Source organism: Salvelinus alpinus, chromosome 29 (genome assembly GCF_045679555.1).
Source record: "Salvelinus alpinus chromosome 29, SLU_Salpinus.1, whole genome shotgun sequence".
Classification (NCBI taxonomy): Eukaryota; Metazoa; Chordata; class Actinopteri; order Salmoniformes; family Salmonidae; genus Salvelinus; species Salvelinus alpinus.
In genome coordinates, this window is record NC_092114.1 from 20542308 (window position 1) to 20562637 (window position 20330).

General features: G+C 43.3%; 1 protein-coding gene across 7 annotated transcripts; it reads right to left on the reverse strand.

The window, feature by feature from the left end:
- Positions 1-518: 518 nt before the first annotated feature.
- LOC139559277 (nuclear pore complex protein Nup153-like) lies at positions 519-20064 on the reverse strand. 7 transcript variants are annotated; one of them, XM_071375114.1, is made up of 21 exons: positions 19892-20064; positions 12522-12735; positions 12030-12317; positions 11607-11779; positions 9303-9431; positions 9060-9176; positions 8726-8770; positions 8582-8635; positions 7631-7753; positions 7109-7291; positions 6750-6899; positions 6381-6485; positions 6122-6206; positions 5919-6020; positions 5147-5731; positions 4792-4983; positions 3766-4614; positions 3313-3594; positions 2794-3048; positions 2445-2628; positions 519-2196 (listed from the first exon to the last, which is right to left on the reverse strand). In XM_071375114.1, exons 1-21 carry the CDS (start codon positions 20033-20035, stop codon positions 2106-2108), a joined length of 4350 nt encoding a protein of 1449 aa, XP_071231215.1. In that variant the 5' UTR covers positions 20036-20064; the 3' UTR covers positions 519-2105. The 7 variants fall into 7 exon arrangements, with proteins under 7 accessions (XP_071231215.1, XP_071231214.1, XP_071231218.1 ...); XM_071375113.1 differs by having other exon boundaries at positions 12522-12738; XM_071375117.1 differs by having other exon boundaries at positions 11640-11779; positions 19892-20063.
- Positions 20065-20330: the final 266 nt, after the last annotated feature.

Below are 20330 nucleotides of genomic sequence, written 5' to 3' on the forward strand. Positions count from 1 at the left end.
AGCCTCACTACCTGAGCCACTTGTGTGGGTTGTAGACTCCGTCTCATGCTAGCACTAGAGTGAGAGCACCGCCAGCATTCAAAAGTGACCAAAACATCAGCCAGGAAGCATAGGAACTGAGAAGTGGTCTGTGGTCACCACCTGCAGAATCACTCCTTTATTGGGGGTGTCTTGCTAATTGCCTATAATTTCCACCTGTTGTCTATTCCATTTGCACAACAGCATGTGAAATTTATTGTCAATCAGTGTTGCTTCCTAAGTGGACAGTTTGATTTCACAGAAGTGTGATTGACTTGGAGTTACATTGTGTTGTTTAAGTGTTCCCTTTATTTTTTTGAGCAGTATATATATATATATATATATATAGTAGAGAGATGAGCTCTCCCATGGCTTCCCGCAATTGGCACCCTGGTTTCGTTCTTTTTCTCTTTATTCTGATATACTAGTTCCTTATAAAACAAACTCTTGTCAAAATTAATCCTATTGTGTTATGTGGTAAAGGAATGATAACATGTTAGTTATGTTTTAATGGTTTTATTGATGGCAATTACCCATGGTTTTTATTGTGTCACTCATCCAGTAAGAATCATGGCTTTAAAATTAAATTGACTTCCTTATTATCCAAAGTCACCCTAGTCCATTTAAACAAGCAATAAAAAAATATATACTAATGCTTTGTACAATACTGGTTTTGGTCCAAACAAAAGTGGATCAGAAAAGCCAATATACCTTTAGTCTTCAAAGGATCCCAATTTGCATTTAAGTTTTTTTAAATGGATTTCAGGCAACTTTGAATATAGGGATTTACATAAATTCTAAATGACAAAATGCTGAACGCAGAGTTTATTTAATGCCACGTTCACGTGCTAGTCGGAACGCTGACATTTGACTCGCTAACTGGTTGAACGCCGCATGTAACTAACTACAACCAGCAAGTCAGAAATTTCTGAATTTCCTAGTGCTGACTAGCACGTAAACACGACATTACACAAATTCAACTTCACAGATAAAAAAAACAAAAAACACTATTTACAAGTTTTTATAATAATATTCAAAGGCCAATTAAGAGAGGCAGACGGAGGTAAAGGGAGAGAATATGAATCAGAATAAAGGGAAGAGAAAGAGAGGGCACAAGAGAAAATTAAGGAGATGGAGACCGACAGAGAGGGAGGGGTAAAAGCCCCCACAAAAGAATAAGAACAGATTTGGAACTACAGATTTACAAAGTCGAGGAGGAAACTTCAGGCATCAGCCTCTGGCCCCAATCTCCACAGTGCAGGAGTAACGGTCCTCTCCTTCCCCACCCTCCTCACTTCCACCATTTAAAACACATTCATGTTTCTCACCTTCGACTGTCTGATGGCCGCCGCCACGTACGTTCAGTTTATACACACATGCCACAGACACACACACATCTCAGCATGTACAAAGAAACCAAAACACACCTCAAATCTGTACACGGATAACAAGCACGCGTCATTCAGCACACAGAAACCTGTACATACAGCATACACGCCATTGACAACATGGCTACATCTCAAATGGTACCCTATTCCATACCCCATGTTGTGCACTGCTTCAAACTCAGGTTAAATGAAGTGCACTACATAGGGAATAGGGTGCCATTTGGGATTTGCCCTACGGCTCTTATTAACCTCTGCATGAACTTTTGCAGTTCATAACCTGATCACCCATACTAATCAACGCAACAGTAATATTTTTACACTATCAACTTTCAATTTCAGTTTTTGCCTTTGTAATCACAAAAAGTCATGCCTAAATTCTAGCTGACGTTTGCAGGTGTTGAAAATATATATCTTTGCTTTTGTTAAGCAGAAGTCTCACTTGATTGTGTGGTTGTTTTTGCTGTCATGGGTTATTTTTCAGTTTATAGTTAGAATTTTTAAAGTCTGACATGTCCTGAACAAGGGTCCCTCTCTCTAGTTTCTTTGAGGTCTCCACCCCCCCACATCAGAGTATAACCCATACATCCCCAGATAGCATGTGAAGGATGCTCTGATGAACCCCCTAAGTACTTCAGTGTTTGTCCAGAGGAAGCAGTCCCATCTTTGCTTGAAAGGGTCAAGTCTAGTCCGATGGATGTTTTACTTCTTACGTCGGACGGCTGTTTTGATCTTGCGACCGGGGATTGAGTGCTGTCCGGCGGCAGCTGCAGTGAAGGTGGTGCTCTTTGATCTGTAGTAGGGGATATGACATTATCATCAACATTTGTTTCAAATGTAGCACACACACATCCAATAACTTGCATTTTTTTTTTTCTTTTCTTCATTATCGTCACAATTGGGACTAATAACTGAATGCATGCACTAAACCAGGGCATGCAGAAATTCAGAGAGAATATGAATAGCAATGTATGTGTATATGGGCAGTTGAATTTGCACCAATCCAATGGTCCCTTCAAGAGTAGGAGCTGTTGGACTCACCCAATATTAAAGGTAGGGGGCGCTGCGAAGTTGAAACCACTTCCAGGTGCACTGGGTTGGGGTGCGATGGAGGGCGTGGCAGAAGGGGCGGGGGACCCTCCTGGTGCCCCTCCGAAAGCAAACACCCCCGTGCTGTTACTGGAGGTGCCGAACACACTGGCTCCGCCAAACTGGAAACCTCCACCTGGTAAAACCATGACATCAGGCATAAAAAGGGAGTCTGACATTGCGTGATATAATTATTAAAATGTAATCACACTGCAATCAGACTGAGCAGCTCAAATGTATTTTTAGAAATCACACACACATACAAAAAACAACGCCAAACAAAGTGACAGTAGTAACCCACCTGGTGTGGTGGGGGCGGATGAGCCAAAAGCAGGAGTGGAGTTGGCTTGGTGGCCAAACACGGGGACAGAGTTGGGCTTGGCTCCGAAGGCAGGGGGCTGGGAGGCAGTGGCAGAGAAGGGGGACGGGGCGGGGGAACCAAACGCTGGGGCACTGGTTTGGGAGGTGCCCTGACCAAAGGTAGGAGCTTGTCCTGACCCAAACCCAGTCGAGGAGGCAGGGCTGAATACAAACGGAGCAGGGGCTGCTGATGGAGCTGACCAGAGAGAGGTGGGTAAGTGTTATATCATTCACAGACTACATTTCAGCCAACCACAACAAGTGCTAAAGTGGTAAAACATATTTGGTCAATCATTGGTCAAAGCCGTCAACAGCTATACTTGTTAGATAAAGAAAAGTTATTCTCTGTGCAAAGTGTGTAGAAAAAGCACTATACTATAAATTGCAGATGAGTAAAATGATGCAGTGGCATGTCAGGGGTGGAAACCCCCCTCTAAAAGAAGTCCCAAAGGGAACCAACCTGCAGTGGAGGGCGCCGCTGCTCCAAAAGTGAAGGAGGGAGCAGCAGCATTAGGTCCAGACCCAAACAGGAAGGGCTGAGCCGGGCCAGGGTTCAGAGAGACTGCAGGGGCAGGCAGGCTGTCCTGGCTCTGCCCAAACAGGAAGGTACTGGGGGCTGGGATAGGGGCTGGGGCAGGAGTGGAGCTGCTGAGGGTCCCAAACAGACTGGGGGCAGGGGTGGTGGAAGAAGAGGTGGTGGTGCTTGCCATGAACCCAAATGCTGGCTTTGGGGCTGCAGCATCTGCAAGGAAAACAATGGAATTAAGTGAAGAATTATATCATGGTTTAAGTGTAGACAGTGTTTACATTAATTACAAAAGAATAAATTCCATAGAACATCCATTCATAAAACTGACAAATACAAAACAGGTTAATAACAATATTAACTACTGCAGCAGAGTATTCCTCTCACCTGTTGTGCTTTGCCCAAAGCTGAATGAGGGCTTAGGGGCTTCTGCTGCTGGGGTCTCACTCTGGTCTTCCGGCTTCCCAAAGGCCAAGGCAGGTGCATTGGGCTGGTCTTTAGGTGGGTCTGGCTTACTGAAGGAAAAGCCTGTAGATGGAGCTGATGTCCCCCCCTCTTTACTAGGAACACTGAACAGGAACCCAGAACCCATAGAGGCAACCTCCTTCTCATGCTTCCCAAAGGTGAAAGGGGCCTTGTCTTTCTCTTGTGATTCCCTGAATATGCTGCCCCCTAGTGGTGTGGTCAGCGCTGTAGCCTTGGCTTCAGCCAGCTTCCCAAACATAGGAGCTGCTGCTGTGGTGGTAGTCGTGGTTTCTGTAGAAGCTCCACTATCATTCTCTGTAGAAACAGGGAGGCTGAAAGTAGAGGAGGAGGAATCAGAGGTTGCCACCAGATGAAAGGAGAACCCACCGTAAGGGGGTTCACTCTCCGTGCTAGCAGCTGCTGCAGTGCCGAACGAGAGCCCACCGCCGACGCCAAATTTGAACCCGGCACCCATATTGGGGGCTTCAGCCTTCTTCCCCTCGTCCACTGCAGGGGTGGAAGCAGCTGAAGCTGCAAATTTGCACCCCTCAGAGGAGCCGCCAAATTTGAAGCCTGCAGAGCTGCTGGTGTCTGTCGAGGTAGAGTCCGATGAGGCAGATGCACCAAATTTGAAGCCCCCTGAAGAGGAGTCCAAGAGGGTGCCGCCGAATTTGAAGCCCCCAGAACCAGAGTCCGATGACGCCCCCATGCCAAACTTGAATCCCCCCGAGTCAGAAGAGGACTGGATACCAAACGATGAGGAACCAAATGCTGAAAGAGACCAGTGATCACATTAACTAACTAGTTCAGAATTCTGTACTAAAAAAATACTTATGAATTTCCTTAGCACGTTCAGGCTTCACATCTATCCTCAATAAAATCAAAGATCTCGCTAAAATGACAAAGTCTCTAGAACACACAAAGATGGCAGTTGATAGCTGTACATACCTTTGGGCTCTACTTTAGCTCCAGGCTTGGGGGTCTGGCAGGCCACACACTCCTTGTCTGCTCCCTTGTTCTCAATACAGCACACATCACACTCCCACGCTCCCTCTGGCTTCTTGAACTGGGCCCCAAAGCCTAGTAGAGGAGTGACGCTGACAGGGGCGGGAGTTAGAGATGGAGGCGCTGCCGTTGCTCCTGTTAGGTAGATGAAGATATGAGCGATCAGCAAAAATATAAACACGTACATTTGCATCAGATTCACATCATTTAAACACTTCCTTGAAGATCTTCTGATGTAAACTGAACATTTGGCCAAGATAGCAGTATGGGGCAACTTAAAAAAATAAATAATAAGCACCAGGTTGTTCTCTCGTCTCACTACCTGGCTTAGCGATCCCACAGGAAACACACTTGGTGTCCTGCGCCTTGTTCTGCACCATGCACACGCCACACTCCCATGCTCCCTCTGGCTTCTTAAATTTGTCTCCGAAGCCCAGGAGTGGGGCAGCAGCGGGCAGAGTCTTAGCCTCCAAGAAGGCAGGTATAGTCAGTTTGGCCTTAACTCCAGTCCCAGGCTTGGCTGTCTCACAGGCCACACATTTGACAGCATCAGGCTTGTTCTGAACAAGACAAGTGTCACAGTCCCAGCTTCCTGCAGGCTTTGCGAACAGGGACCCAAAAGTTGCAGCGGGAGTAGTGGTGGTGGTGGAACCCTCCAGCCCGGACAACAAGGGTATACTGTCGGTTTTTGCTAAAGAAGAGCCAGAGTTTAGTCGTGGGGTCACACACTTGGTGTCAGTGGGTTTGTTCTGCACCACACAGTCCCAGGAACCTGTTGGCGCTTTGAACAAGTCCCCAAGGGAGGGGGTGGTGGTGGACAGTGCTGGGGTCTCCTGGTGGGCTTTGGGGACAGGGGAGGTCTGAGTAACAGGAACAGCAAATCCTATGGGGAAGAAGACAAGGGGTTAAAAACCACTAAAACAAAATAGAAAACTAATGGCACTATTTGAACCCTCCCATTAAAATGGCAACAAAACAGATGCCATAACCGTCATGACAGCTGATGGAGTACCAGTTTATGGCAACGGACTTGAGTCATCAAGATAAATCATCAAGCAGGTAATTCTCACCAGGTCCATTCAGGAGGTCCAGAACACTGCCCTGTTTCAACACCTTGGCTGGTTTATACGGCCCTTCAAACTCATCCATGCTCTCACTGGCAGCGTGCTTCACTACAGAGACACCAATGGAAACAACTATTAGCTTTGAAATTAATTTCCCTTTACATCAAGGTTTGGATCTTGTTCTTATCCTGGAGTTGATCCAAGCTTACCTGCTGCCAATACTGGGGTGGCCATCTTCCCGTTGGATAGTGACAGACCCGTTTTCACTACAGGTGCACTGAAGGTAAATCCAGACTGAAAGACGAAAAAAATTACCAACATCCGACAGTGCAAGGTTTGGTTTCAATACCTGGTACAGGAGTAAGAATATGAACTCACTGTTGAGTGTCAAAAACAACAATATTCTATAGAGGTAATACTGTCATCACAGCAGGCATACTCAAGCTGCAGTAAAGCTGTGGGACTTACAGACGGGGAGAAGGACGGTGGGCTAGCAGCAGTTGCCATGACGATAGGGGAGGAGAAGGTGAAAGGTGTGGAGGGAGGGGTAGAGGGGGCTGTAGTCGGTGGCACCTGGAATAAAGACGACAACTGATCCAGGTCAGTTTCAGCAGATGACACACTATTTATTCACTAGGCCTTCATGGTCATTAGGATGAACACTGAACACATTGAAATAAAGCTAGTGGAAGTCACAATGTCAAAGCCTGCATCCCAAATGGCATCTTACGGGGCCTGGTCACAAGTAGTGCACCATATAGGGAATAGGATCAAAAGTAGTGCACCATATAGGGAATAGGGTCAAAAGTAGTGCACCATATATGGAGCTGGACGGACCTTGTTAGGGATGGGCTCCTCCAGGACAGGTGAGGTAGTGAGAGCGGCAGTGGGCGTGACTGTGGGAAGAGGGAAGAAGCTGAAGCTAGGCAGACTGAAGGACGGGCTGTGGGGGAGCGAGATGGCTGGCAGGTCCGATAGCTCAGCGATCTGAAGAGAGAGTCAAATGGAAATTTAAAACAGCACGCAGCACCAGATCATTTCTACACAGAAGGGGTAGTAAATGCCATTTTTAAATCCCACTTTTAACCTTTTCTGAAGAGATTTAGAACCAAAATTATTTGTTTATCATTTGCCAGGAAACCAAACTTTTCTCCCCAGTAAGGAGAGGGGTCACAGAGTGATAACGGAGAACCCACCTGGTCTTCAGGACGTTTGGAAGAGGGTCTTGTGCTGGTCCTCTCCCTCTTCATCTTCCCACCTCCTGACCCTGTGCTGCTGGAAGCAGGAGTGCTGGACAGAGGGTAGGTGGGTAGAATGCTGCTTGTGCTTTGAGAAGGACCTGCCACTGCTTCAGGAATCAGAGGGGATTGTCTTGTGGGCTGGAGGCAAAGCAGAGGTGGAACATGAAACACAAGCAGCAGTCTGGCTGTAATTTGGAAAGCAACTCTGGAATAAAACAGACTTAGTTTTTAAAGGCTTCTACACATCTATCCAACCATCTATGGACAGGTCTTAAATTAATCAGCACGGTGTGTAGTCTCAGTTGATCGCCGCTGGACATCATAGTTGGTCCCGATTCAACATGTAGAAACAGTCATTGACAGTCTGAGTTCGGGGAAAACTTCCCAACACATCATCTATAGTTAATTTGCGGTAGTTGGATGGATACGTAAAAGCCATTAGCTGACTAATGTGGAGGTGGTGCTGGGGGTCCTCACCGTGTCTCTAGGGGTCCGAGCCAGGCCCCCAGGGGTCAGAGAGGGCCTGAAGGACATGGAACGGTTCCCCGACACTGACACCGGGATCACCAGCTTCTGGACTGGGGGGAGGGGAGAGTCCAACTGGAGGAGGAACACACAGAAACGTCAGATAAATACTCAAATTAATGTGTCCCAGGCCCGCGAGCACACACAAATGTACAACGTTAAAATGTTTGTCTCAGCTCTCCAATCCATATATGGCCATTATCCACAGCTGGATTAATCTGGCAAAATAAAACCAAAGAAAAGTTCTAATAAACTGGCACGTACCACTGCCAAACTTTCATGGTAACAAAATGTTTGCATGGTGCTTGAGAAATCTCAAAAAAAGGTAGCACTTAGTCAATATGGCCACAACATTGAGAGGAACCAGCCCTCGAGCTTTCTGCCCCAAAAACCCATCTATGGATCTGGACAGTCTTGTCAGACCCCCTTACTTCTCAACGGCCCATTGTTAGGGCTTAGTGACCAGCTGTCACAGCTAGACCATTTAACAGTTACGGACAGCCATCCAGCTTTGGCATAGCTAACCCTACTAGATAGCAACACAGAGAGACACACATGCTCACAAATGCTTACAAACACACTCTTCACTCACTCACTTAAAACACACGCCTGCTCACAGACTCAGGGCATAAACACAGCAGAGCAGTGGTGAACAGCTGCCCCAGCCTGACACCCATTAACTACAGCAGACAGGAATAAAAGTGGCAGGAGGAACTAACAATGACACCACTGTTCACACCAACTAACTGCAGTGTTCGGCTCAAGACCTTTCAGCTGCTGCTGCGCATGTTAGTTGTTGGGGTTCATAATATTGACAACACACGTAGAGGAGAGGAGACCAGCCATAATGTCAATTGTCAGTGTCAAGAGATTTTGTAAAGGGTGTTTCAAAGAAACACTTACCAGTTTCTTTTTGGCCTGAAAATGTGAAAGGTGTAGAGTGCTGCCATCCAGTGACTGAAGGACATAGGAGAAATAACTGTGAGATCGTGACAATGACAACAATTGAGGACCTAAAAAGTTTAAAGAGAAATACTCAACACTTACTGTTGACAAGGGAGAGGACACTGTAGAGGGGATTCTCTTGGCATCCTGTTAAGACAAACACACAACTGTGATGCACTTGTTAACATAAACAACCAATATTTACCATTACTTGGTAACCAAGTTGAGATGTTAACTTCACTTCCTTGTGAAGATTCACCACTTCTCAAATCGCTTTCCCAGAAATAGAATAGAAAATGTAAGGTATAAAGCTGACTGAGGTTGAAAGGTCTACACAATAAAATAGAACGGTTCTGTAACCATTGTGCCAGGCTGAGTAAGCCCCTGTTCCTGCTAATCTGAGGATTTCACATTCAATTAAAACATGTGTACTCACAGCGAGGGGGCTGGACATGCGCTCCAGGGACTGTAGGATGCGTCGGGCGGTAGCGCTGGTCACCCCACAGGGCTGAGCCCCAGCAGGCTTGGCCTTGATCTGTCTCCGCAATGGAGCCTAGAGGGGAAAATATAGCAATCAAATTAAATATAGCAGCACTTTTCAAACCCATTTCGCACAGAATATTGTTTCTTACCTAGGAGAAAATCAATACAACTCAACAATGTTTCACTAGAGAACTACCTGGTAAGGTATGGCTGTGCGTGAACGGGCTGTTCTAACAGCAGCCGCTCCCCCGTAGGTAGTCTTCCCTGGGTAGAAGGGGGAATCCCCCAAATGACTGGAATTCAGCACTGAACTGTTCATCGTAGACTAGATGAGGAGAAGAACACAAATGCCAAATGTTAAAAAACACAATCATAAATAATGCTGCAAAAGCCAGAGTTTCCAAGATCCTATAGAAAGTCAACAGCCCCCTTGGATTTCGTCACATTTTATTTTGTTACAAAGTGGGATTCAAATGGATTTAATAGTCAGTATTTTGTGAAGATCCTAGACAAAACATATGTAATTTTGTAATGTTTTTTTAATTTAACCTTTATTTAACTAGGCAAGTCAGTTAAGAACAAATTCTTAATGCCAGTAGAAGAATTTTTTTATTTTTTAAAGATTAATTAAATACAAAACACTATTATAAACGGGGTGGTTTGAGCACTGAATGCTGATTGGCTGACAGCTGTGGTTTATCAGACCGACAAAACATTTATTTTTTCTGCTCTAATTAAATTGGTAACCAGTTCATGATAGCAATAAGGCACATCTGGGGTTTGTGGTATATGGCTAATATACCACGGCTAAGGGCTGTGTCCAGGCACTCTGCGTTGCGCTTAAGGACAACCCTTAGCAGTGGTATATTGGCCATATACCACACCTCCTCGGGCCTCATTGCTTAAATATACCTTGATTAGGTAAGAGTCTATACATGTTAGAATCACCTTTGGCAGCAATTACTGCTGAGAGTCTATATATATATATATATATTTTTTTTTATCTCGGTCAAGGTGTTGGGGATCATGGCTAGACAGCAATGTTCAAGTCCTGCCATAGGTTTTTAAGCATATTTAAGATGAAACTAACTTAGCTACTCAGGAACATTCACTGTCTTCTTGATAAGCAACTCCAGTGTATATTTGGCTTTGTGTTGTTGATTACTGTCCTGCTGAAAGATGATTACTCTCCCAGTGTCTGGTGTAAATCAGACTGAAGCAGGTTTTGCCTGTTTCCGTGACATGGTGAAAGTACAATCCAATAAAGAGGCAGAAACTTCAGTTTAGGCTATTTGCGCAGGCAAACATGAACGCCATAACATGCCCACCACCACTTCGCTCAATACACAACACTTAGCTCCATCACGTTCTTTATCGTGTTTTTAGTTTTTTTTCTCCATCGGCAAAGACGGCCAAGTCAAGAACACCCATACCATGATGCAACCACCACCACGCTTGAAAATAAGAAGGCAGTTACTCAGTGATGTGTTGTGTTTGCCCAAAAACATAAGGCTTTGGTAATAAGTGGATTCCTTTGACGTATTACTTTAGTTCCTTGCTACATACATATGCATGTTTTGGAATATTATTTATTCTGGATATTTGTATTCTTCTTTTCAATCTGTCATTTCAGTCATTATTGTGGAGTCACTACAATGTTGATCCGTCCTCAGCTATCCCATCACAGCCATTGAACTTCGTAGCCATTTTAAAATCACCAAATGGCCTCATGGTGACATACCTAAGCAGTTTGATTCCGGTCCTGCAGCTCAGTTCAGAAGAACAACTTCATCTTTAATGTGTCTGGGTGGTTTAATACATCATCCACAGCATAACTGTTAACTTTATCATGCTTAAAGAGATATTCAACGTCTGATTTGTTATTGTTACCCATCTACCAATAACTGCCCTTTATGAGGCTTCAAACAGCTCCATGGTCTTTGTAGTTTAATCTGTGCTTGAAGGACCTTACAGATGTTGTATGCATGAGGGACAGAAGGGGTAGTCAAAAATAATTTCAACTCCATTATTTTACACAGTCCATATAACTTACTATGTGATCTGCTAAGCCAAATTTGACTTCTGAACTAATTTAGGCTTGCCTAAACAAAGGGGGTGAATACTTATACAGTGACTATATCTTAGTTCTAAAAAAAATATTATTTGTATCACTTTCTTTTCACTTTGACATTATGGAGTGTTTTGTGTCGATCAATTTACTTTTTATTTTTCATTTCAATCCCACTTAAACATAAAATGTGGGAAAAAAGATAAAGGTGTAGACTTTCTATAGGCACTGTATGCATGTTGGTTTTTCTGTTAAAAATGTACTTACATTTCTGTAAATGATCAACTAGTCAAAGTAAATCAACTGAACATCAGTAGCTAAGCGAGTAGAGTTTGTGGACTCTCGACTGGCACTCACAGTGGAGGACTGACTTGACTGACTGACACTCACAGTGGAGGACTGACTTGACTGACTTGACTGACTGGCACTCACAGTGGAGGACTGACTTGACTGACTGACACTCACAGTGGAGGACGTCCCAAAGACAGACAGGTTGAACGCAGGCTTCTTGAGACTGGACTGGGACTGCTGAGGCCCAGAGTGGGTCCGGTCCGTCTCCGGGGACCAGAGCTGGGGTAGCGATGCGGTCTTCGAATTAGGTACATCTGGGGACAGAGAAGATTCAAATTTTAGTAATCATACAAAATGTGTCATACATCTATGCAACAAAGGACTGAATTTTAGCAGTACCGACTACAGATGCTAAAATCCTATATTCAAGATTTGGGATACAATTTCTCAAAGCCACATCCTACCATAAAAATCTCTTCTGCTGACTCAAGACCTCAACAGGATTGTTAGTGGCCAAAACGTGATTCTGTACTTTTGACACACACAATCCCCAACACACACTACCTTTGTCTGATGCACGTGAAGAGAAGCCGCTGGTGGTAGAGATGTTGTCGTCCTCGTGCTGTGAGCTGTTGTCCTTGATCTCTTTGACAAGGGAGAAGCTGGGCGAGGCCCCAGCGAAAGGGCCCCCGGAAAAAGGGGCAGAGGAGGTGGAGGGCTGGGAGAAGAGAGAGCTGGGGCCCCTGCGGGCTGGGGAGGTGTCCAGGGAGGGGAAGTGGAGATGAGAGCGGTTGAGGGGGGGCCTCGACAGAACATCCTGGAAGTTCAGGGATGCCCTGCTTGTCGAAGGTTCTGGGGGTGTTGAGGAGAAATTACTAGGGTTAAGATGGGTTGATACATATTTTGAGGTTCAAAATTGCACTGAAGTCCCAAGGCAAGTCCAACTACTGAAATTAGGCTTTACAATCCAAACACAAAATATGAAACATTAACAAATATTATAAACTGGGTGGTTGGAGCGCTGAATGCTGATTGGCTGACACCATATCTGCTAACCTGTATTGCTGGTACCAGGCTCCGGAGAGTCCCGTCCATCAGGAAGGGGTGCTACCTCCTCGCTGCCATTTGGGGGAGGGGCCTGGCTGTTCTGCTCCGCCCCCACTACAGCCCCTCCCCCTTCTGCAGCCTCCCCATTCCTGAAGTATTTCTGCAGCCATGAAGGAACGATACTCTTGACTGTGTCTGTCACTCGACTAATCAAGCCAGGCTGCTGCTGGTGGAGAGAAAGTGGAGAGCGGGATGGAGAGAATAAAGGGAGACATTTAACACAATACTGAAACTTTCCAAAAGAAAATAAAACCGTGATGAACATTGTTTTGTGAACGTCTAGTGTTACACATTATAGCAAAGTACAAATTCATTCAGGGCAACAAACTAGAAAAAAGACAAACCACACCAATGATGAAAGTGTCACTAGGTAACAGAGAGAGCGAGCGAGCAGTGGGCGCACAGGAAAGTAATTCCTCTCAAGCGAAGCGCAAAGCCCTACTTACTCAAGCTCTCAGTGAAAAGTGGGTCAGAGGAGTCTGTCTGACGCAGCACTGAGCAGCACAGGTCTAATGCTGTAACACACACACCCTTATACAGGAGATATAGGCTTATCTACAACCCAGAGGGAGATGCTTCCTGTTTTTAAATCAATATCACAAAAACGGTCCCGAAGTGCTCTACAGCTTCATTAACTACACTAAATGTCCTTTTAGAATGGGTCTGCAGGAGCCTCAAGCCCAAGTTAAATTTTGCCGCAGCAGTAAAGAGCAACTGTAAAAAGGAGGTAGCTCGCACACCGCCCAGTCTCCTGGTAGCTTTTGACTCCTGATAACGACCATATGCTCCACTCCACTTCTGCTCATCTGTAAAAACCACCAGTCGAGCGCAGCGCAGCTGTCCACACAGTTTTTACCAAGCAAAGGCCAGTGTAAACAATCAATCAATTTTACATGACTTATTATAATAATAAACAATTTGCCTTGTGATAAGCCTTTAATTAGTTACATTGACTGCTAAAATTGACCGGCAAGATATAGCTGTAAAAGAAAAAATGTGCCACTGCGAATGGTAGTTCTCAAGAGCTTTTGACTGTGATGGTCCCGGAATGGAAAAAGTTATGAACTGCTGCTCTAGATAAGTCTAATTAACCTATGTACCAGCCCCAGCCTCTCAGACCTATGTACCAGCCCTAGCCTCTCAGACCTATGTACCAGCCCCAGCCTCTCAGACCCCTCTCTGGGTCAGTTAGTGCTCGCAGGCCTTTCTTGTGATTCTAGGGATTTAAAGACGCTGCATTACTCCTATGAATGGGGCCATGAGATCACAGGACTGTGCCAGAAATCTGCTCTCATTGTTCTCCCAGAAAGCACTTGTGTGTGTGGTTGAAACAGTAAGATGGGATGGAGGCGTACAATTGACAGAAGTTCAAGTGAACCAATGAGCTGTTAGGCTATACAAACTGGACAATGTGTCTGACTCAGATTGTAGCATTTCATAAAAAAAGGAACATCATTATTTTTGCCATTTCAAATGTGTGCAAGGTAATACGGAACACCAGTTGAACTTGCATCTGTCACTTAACATGTGCCACCACAACCATAAATCATAATATAGGACCACTACAAAAGCAGACAGGTCAAGTGGTCAACGTAGCTAAATATACAGATCCCAAACCCTGTCAACACTGGCTCGGGGTTCCACACAAACAGATGTAAATGCAATGTTCATTATTTCCTATATGACTGGAAGAGCTGACTGTCACACCACAATAGGCCCCTCACCTGGGGGAGGTTAGTTCTATGACACATCCTGTCTACAGACCACACAGGTTTAATTTCTAAAAGTCTAAGCCTTGGGGGGGGGGGGGGATTGTGAGAGTGACTCCTTTCCATATTAGTTAGTTGGCCAAACCATTCGGACGCTACAGATGTTTTCCTGAGATGACCGATTTCCGTGATGTCTCCTGGTCTGACAAACAGCGCTTTAGCTCTGCTATACATTCCAGCGCAGATGGAAGGCCAACATAGGCAATTTGAGACGCAGCCAATGCAAAAAATAATGTCTCTAGCTTAAACATTTGATGGGTAGTTTTTAATGTTAATTCAACTGATGCACCCGGTTAAGTTAAAGACTACTAGCCTGGTAGGCCTAACTATACTGAACAAAAATATAAACACAACATGTAGTGTTGGTCCCATGTTTCATGAGGTAAAAAAAAGATCCCAGAATTATTCCAAACAACACAAAAAGCTTATTTCTGTACAATGTTATGCACAAACTTGTTTACATCCCTGTTAGTGAACATTTCTACTTTGCCACTCTAAAATATGTAGTTTTGTCACACAAAACAATGCCACAGATGTCTCAAGTTTTGAAGGAGCGTGCAATTTGCATGCTGACTGCCGGAATGTCCAGCAAAGCTGTTGTCAGAGAGTTGAATATTAATTTCTCTACCATAAGCCACCTCCAATGTAATTTTAGAGAATTTTGCAGTACGTCCAACCAGCCTCATAACCGCAGACCACGTTTAACCACTCTAGCCCAGGACCTCCACCTGTGGAATTGTCTGAGACCAGCCACCTGGACAGCTGATGAAACTGAGTATTTCTGTCTGTAATAAAGCCCTTTTGTGGGTGGGCCTATACCCTCACAGGCCCACCCATGGCTGCACTCCTGCCCAGTCATGTGAAATAGATTAGGGCCTAATTACTTTATTTCAATTAAATTATTTCCTTATATGAACTCTAACTCAGTAAAATCATAGAAATTGTTGCTTTTATATTTTTGTTCAGTATATAGCAAAGTGTCAATGGCATGTTGAAAAAATCTATTCCGGATGCATTTTTAAAAGGGAGGTCCAACGCTTCGTGTTAAATTCAACAAGGCGGGATTAAAGACTGAAAGTGATTTCACTCTCGTGATTTTCCCTCCCTCCATGTCCAATAACCTGAAACCAGCTGCTGTGATGACACAGTTCATAACTTTTACATGTCCATTTAAAAGTGAGTAGGCCTACCGCTTCCCTCACCAACACTTCCCAGCTGAAGGAAGAAAAGCACAATTTATGCGTGTGGGGTCCAACCAAATAAGTGGAATGTGCAGCTGACATGTAGGCCTACACAAACATATCCCTAACTGGAAGTTTGAGTTCACTGGTCTGAAGTGAACTCCAGTCAAATATTCCGCTAGTTTGGCCTTCACGTCCTCTTTGTTATTACTGCTGGCGGGGCTTCTGGCCTTCACTTTCCAATAGCCAATCTAAAAGTCCCAGTCTTTGCCCACAGGCTATTGATAAAATTACTTTATAATAAACTCCTAAATGGTGCATTGTTCCTGTCAACTGAAAAAATGTAAAGATTTACAGACATGTTTTGACTTACGAAAACATACTGTGGCATTTCATGTCAAGGTGTTTTATGTTCCTGGAAATCTGGATACTGATATGACATAACAGGGATGGGCAATTAACTTTTGTAGGCTAGCGGATCAATTCCCCACACCCCGAATGAAAAGACTAAGCCACAAGTTGAGGAACAATGTAATCAGATTCCCTCCCTCTTGCAAAGATTGCATTATCATCCCCTTCATTTGAGGAAGACTGATTAAATATTTTATTAATCAAATGTGGTCAAAAATAGTGATGTTAAAATTAGGTCTGACACCCCTTAGTCGACTGGTTGATTGTCGACAGGGGCTAAAATTACATTTGGTGCACCAGCCACTGTGGCAGGTAGATAAAAAAAATATATATAATAATAATCTACCAGCCAAAATGTTTCCCCCCCCGCTAAAATTACACCAACAAAACAGATGAGCATGCTTTGTAATGTTTCTAAAACAATAAATGTATTACTAGCTAATTTGTCCTGGGATATAAACACTGGGTTGTTATTTTACCTGAAATGCACAAGGTCCTCTACTCTGACAATTAATCCATAGATAAAATGGTCAACAGAGTATGTTTCTAGTAATCTCTCCTCCTTCATCAGGCTTCTTCTTCTTTGGACTTTATATGGTGGTTGGCAACCATTTTAAGATGTCTTACCATAAACTGACTGAACTGGAGTGTGAACCTCAGTTCATCTTTCAATCACTCACGTGGGTATATGCTCCTCAAAACCAATGAGGAGATGGAAGAGGCAGGACTTGCAGCGCGTCGAGTGTCACAAATAGGACCGAGTTCTATTTTAGTGCCTGGCTACGTTGACACGCGCGCGAGCCGTGTGGGTGCAATGATTGAATAACATGTGTACATTAACTTTGCAACGCACGCAACGCAAACGGCCTGGTCAGCATGTAAGAGCGTGTGCTGTTTAGTCTTAATACTTAGGCCTATATTTAAATAAATATGCTACTGTATCAATCAATCCTGGAATAGAACCACGTTCTGTAGTGACGCCTCTAGCACAGATGCAGTGCCTTAGACCGCTGCGCCACTCGGGAGCCCCATGTCATCACACAGCATATGAGTCATTCATGCTTTGAAATGCAATCGAGCATTTCCGTTTTAAAATTAATTAACAAAGGGAGCTTTGAATAATTATCCAAAACAAGATATAAATCACAATTCACGAATGCATGCAACCTTTTTTAGTATTTGCTGTAATTAAGGCTTTATACGGTAATATATATTATTTACCTTCATTAGAACAGACTCTAGTATACATCATTTATTTTGTGTTTTACACTGTTCCAAATGGTCCGAAAATATATCGTAATCTAACAGCACCTGTTTGGCACACATAATACTCACACAGCGCTTGCTCATATACCCTCTTTTCTTGATCGCCAGTAGTTTCCACAACTATGTAAAATGTCTTCCACAGATCTGACTTCCCCTCCTGAGAAACCAGTAAACATTCGCCTGTTTCAAGTTTCTTTTTCATGTCCCTCGCATCCATTTTGTCCTCCCACTTTACCTAGAGTGGGTGAAAACGTGCTTTGGTGATGCCATTTCACTTCCTTGTGTCCTAAAATAAATTTGACCAAGACAAATATCATTCTTCAAGTTCTGAATCGTTCAGTGATGTCTTTCTAACATCAACATTATATCCAAAAAGTCAGACTTCGTAAAATAATAAAATCTGATAAAAAGCACTCGACAGAGTGGTGCCACTTTCATACAGCAACTTTTTAGGATTTTACATATGGTGATCGTCTGCAAAGTTGTTTTACAAAAAAAATATTAAAAAGGCAGACTCAGCGGTATGACGTAGATGCAGAAAGTAAACAGCAAAATGGGTCAATTTCTGCAACAACTAAGAGCTTTGAAGCACGAGGCTCAAATTCTGTTTTGGTGCCCTGGCTAGCACGCTGTGAACTGCGTGAAGCGAACCCGTGCACATAGTGTGTGTGAGAGTGAAGTCTTGCATCTCACTATCTGTGGTGCTGCTCATGGCAACATTGTTTAGGTGAGTCTACCTTTAACATGAGACAATCTGAATTATATGTTAAAGCTGTGGTGTAAAGTACTTAAGTAAAAATACTGTAAAGTACAACTTAAGTCGTTTTTGGGGGCATCTGTACTTCACCATTTATATTTTTGACGACTTTTACTTCACTACATTCCTAATGAAAATATAATTTTTACTACCCGCATGTTCCCTTACACTCGTTACATTTTGAATACTTAGCAGAACAGGAAAATGGTCCAATTCACACACTTATCAAGAGAACATCCCTGGTCATCTCTACTGCCTTTGATCTGGCAGAATAACTCAACAAATGCTTTGTTTGTAAATTGTGTCTGAATGTTGGAGTGTGCTCCTTGCTACCAGTAAAAGAACAAAAACAAGGAATGGTGCTGTGGTTAGCTTAATATAAGGAATTTGAAATAATTTACACTTACTTTTGAAACTTAAGCACATTTAAAACCAAATACTTTAACTCTAGTATTTTACTGGGTGACTTTGTACTTGAGTCATTTTCTATTAAGGTATCTTTACTTTTACTCAAGTATGACAATTGCATACTTTCCCCACAACTGTAAAAGGCTTTGAAAATCTAAAGCTTGTGCTACACTCAGTGCTCCGTTGACATTTCAGAGAGATTTCTCACAAAAACTAGACAAAAAATAATAATTTTGCATTAATATGAAAAGAATTTGGTAAAATATTAAAATACTACATGTCATGTCTCAAAATCGATCTTACCTCCAAGAAGAAGACTAGTTCAACTAATTCTCGCACAGCATCCAGCCTAGCTGACAATGCTATTTTCCAGATTTGACCACTTACTCTGGCTTCCATTCATTTAGCCACCCTACAATGTTAAAAACTACAATAACTTTAACAGATAGAGACATGAGGTTTGAGCCGTATTGTGTTTGGGTCTGATTGTTCTCGGGTCCGGGTCGCCCTTTTAAAACATTGTATTATCCGGTTCGGTTACGATTGTCATCGGGTCCAAAAGAAGACCTCTAGTCCACTGTCCTCAAAGCAGCTCAATGCCCCAAGCTAGGCTACGTTTCCACACCGCCTCACATTTATGCCCCTTTAGAGATGAACAAACCCAAGTCATAATATTGCCTTGTTTTTAAGAAATCTGGAAACTGACTACTATCACGGCCTAATGTTGATAATATATTTATGTTGCCTTAGTAGATTGTAACCAAGTAATGTTTATGTTAAAAAACGATCTAGCCTCTAACGTTTCTCGCTTAGCTAATATTGAACCAGTCAACCATGTGGTCACTTGAAACGGTTCTGAAATTAGCTAGTTAGCAATGTTAACTAGCATTGCGCACTAGCTACACATTATGACCTAACCGGCTATGAAATGACAAAGACCAATGCCAAATGTCTTAAAAATAGAAAATATATACATTATTGAATTGGGAGAAACTATCACTCATCACAACTGATATGATATTCCATAATTTACGTTGCATATCAATGTAGGCAAAGAGACAACGCAAAACTAGCTAGGTAGATATATTTAGCAAGCATCCGAAATTAGCTAGCTAACGTTAGCTACTTGTCGACTGCTTGCTAGGTTGAATAGCTACGCATGTAGCCAACGCAAACTTGACAAGAAGCCAGTAACGTTACTACATATAAACTAGTACATTTCAATATTTCTACAAGACAGCCTGTTAAATAACTATGGCTGTCGTTAGTCTTTACAGTTTTAAAAGATACACACCGGTTACCTGGCTAGTAACATTAACGTTAGTTCCCCGAACCGGCAAAATGTTTGTCTCACTTCGCTAGCTTGCTCGTTTCCTTGACACAGCGTGGAGGCCATGAGCGCTAAGACTAGGCCACACAAAATGTCTCCAAGAAAACAATAACACAAGAGCGAAAAGACATCTGTCAATTAACTACATGCTATCCTTCAATGTGGAACATTCATACGAACACGGTCATTTTATTTACCTGTTTGCTTTTGGCGTATGGTTTCGAAGCGCTATGACATCTTCTGCTTCTAATTTTCCCTCCACCCGTGGCCGCCATGGCTAGATTGAATATCGACTCGGCACCGGATAGCTGTTCCAACTGTCCTGTCATAGCATTAACCATAGAGTTCAGCGACTCAGTCCTCTTGGAAGGAAGCTTCACGTTAAAAGAGAACCATGGGAAATGCAGTTTAGGCATTCACACTTGAGACTTTTCATGGTTTATTTACGTAGTGCCCCTGAAAGCTATACATATCAGACATATGAGTGACAAAGGAAATTAACAGACTTAAAAATGTGATGTATATTTCCCAATGAAAAATAAATAAATTAAAACAGTTGCACTAGACTCAGATCCTCAAAATATGTGTACGCATGCATTCTTTTATCAGTGTCATTTATTCAATACACAATGCATG

Coding starts and splice junctions, on each gene's coding strand:
- LOC139559277 (XM_071375113.1), bottom strand. CDS start 20,035: ATGGTTAATGCTATGACAGGACAGTTGGAACAGCTATCCGGTGCCGAG. Junction 12,318..12,521: donor GCCTGGTACCAGCAATACAG/GTTAGCAGATAT, acceptor CAACACCCCCAG/AACCTTCGACAAGCAGGGCA. Junction 8,636..8,725: donor TGTCCTCTCCCTTGTCAACA/GTAAGTGTTGAG, acceptor TATGTCCTTCAG/TCACTGGATGGCAGCACTCT.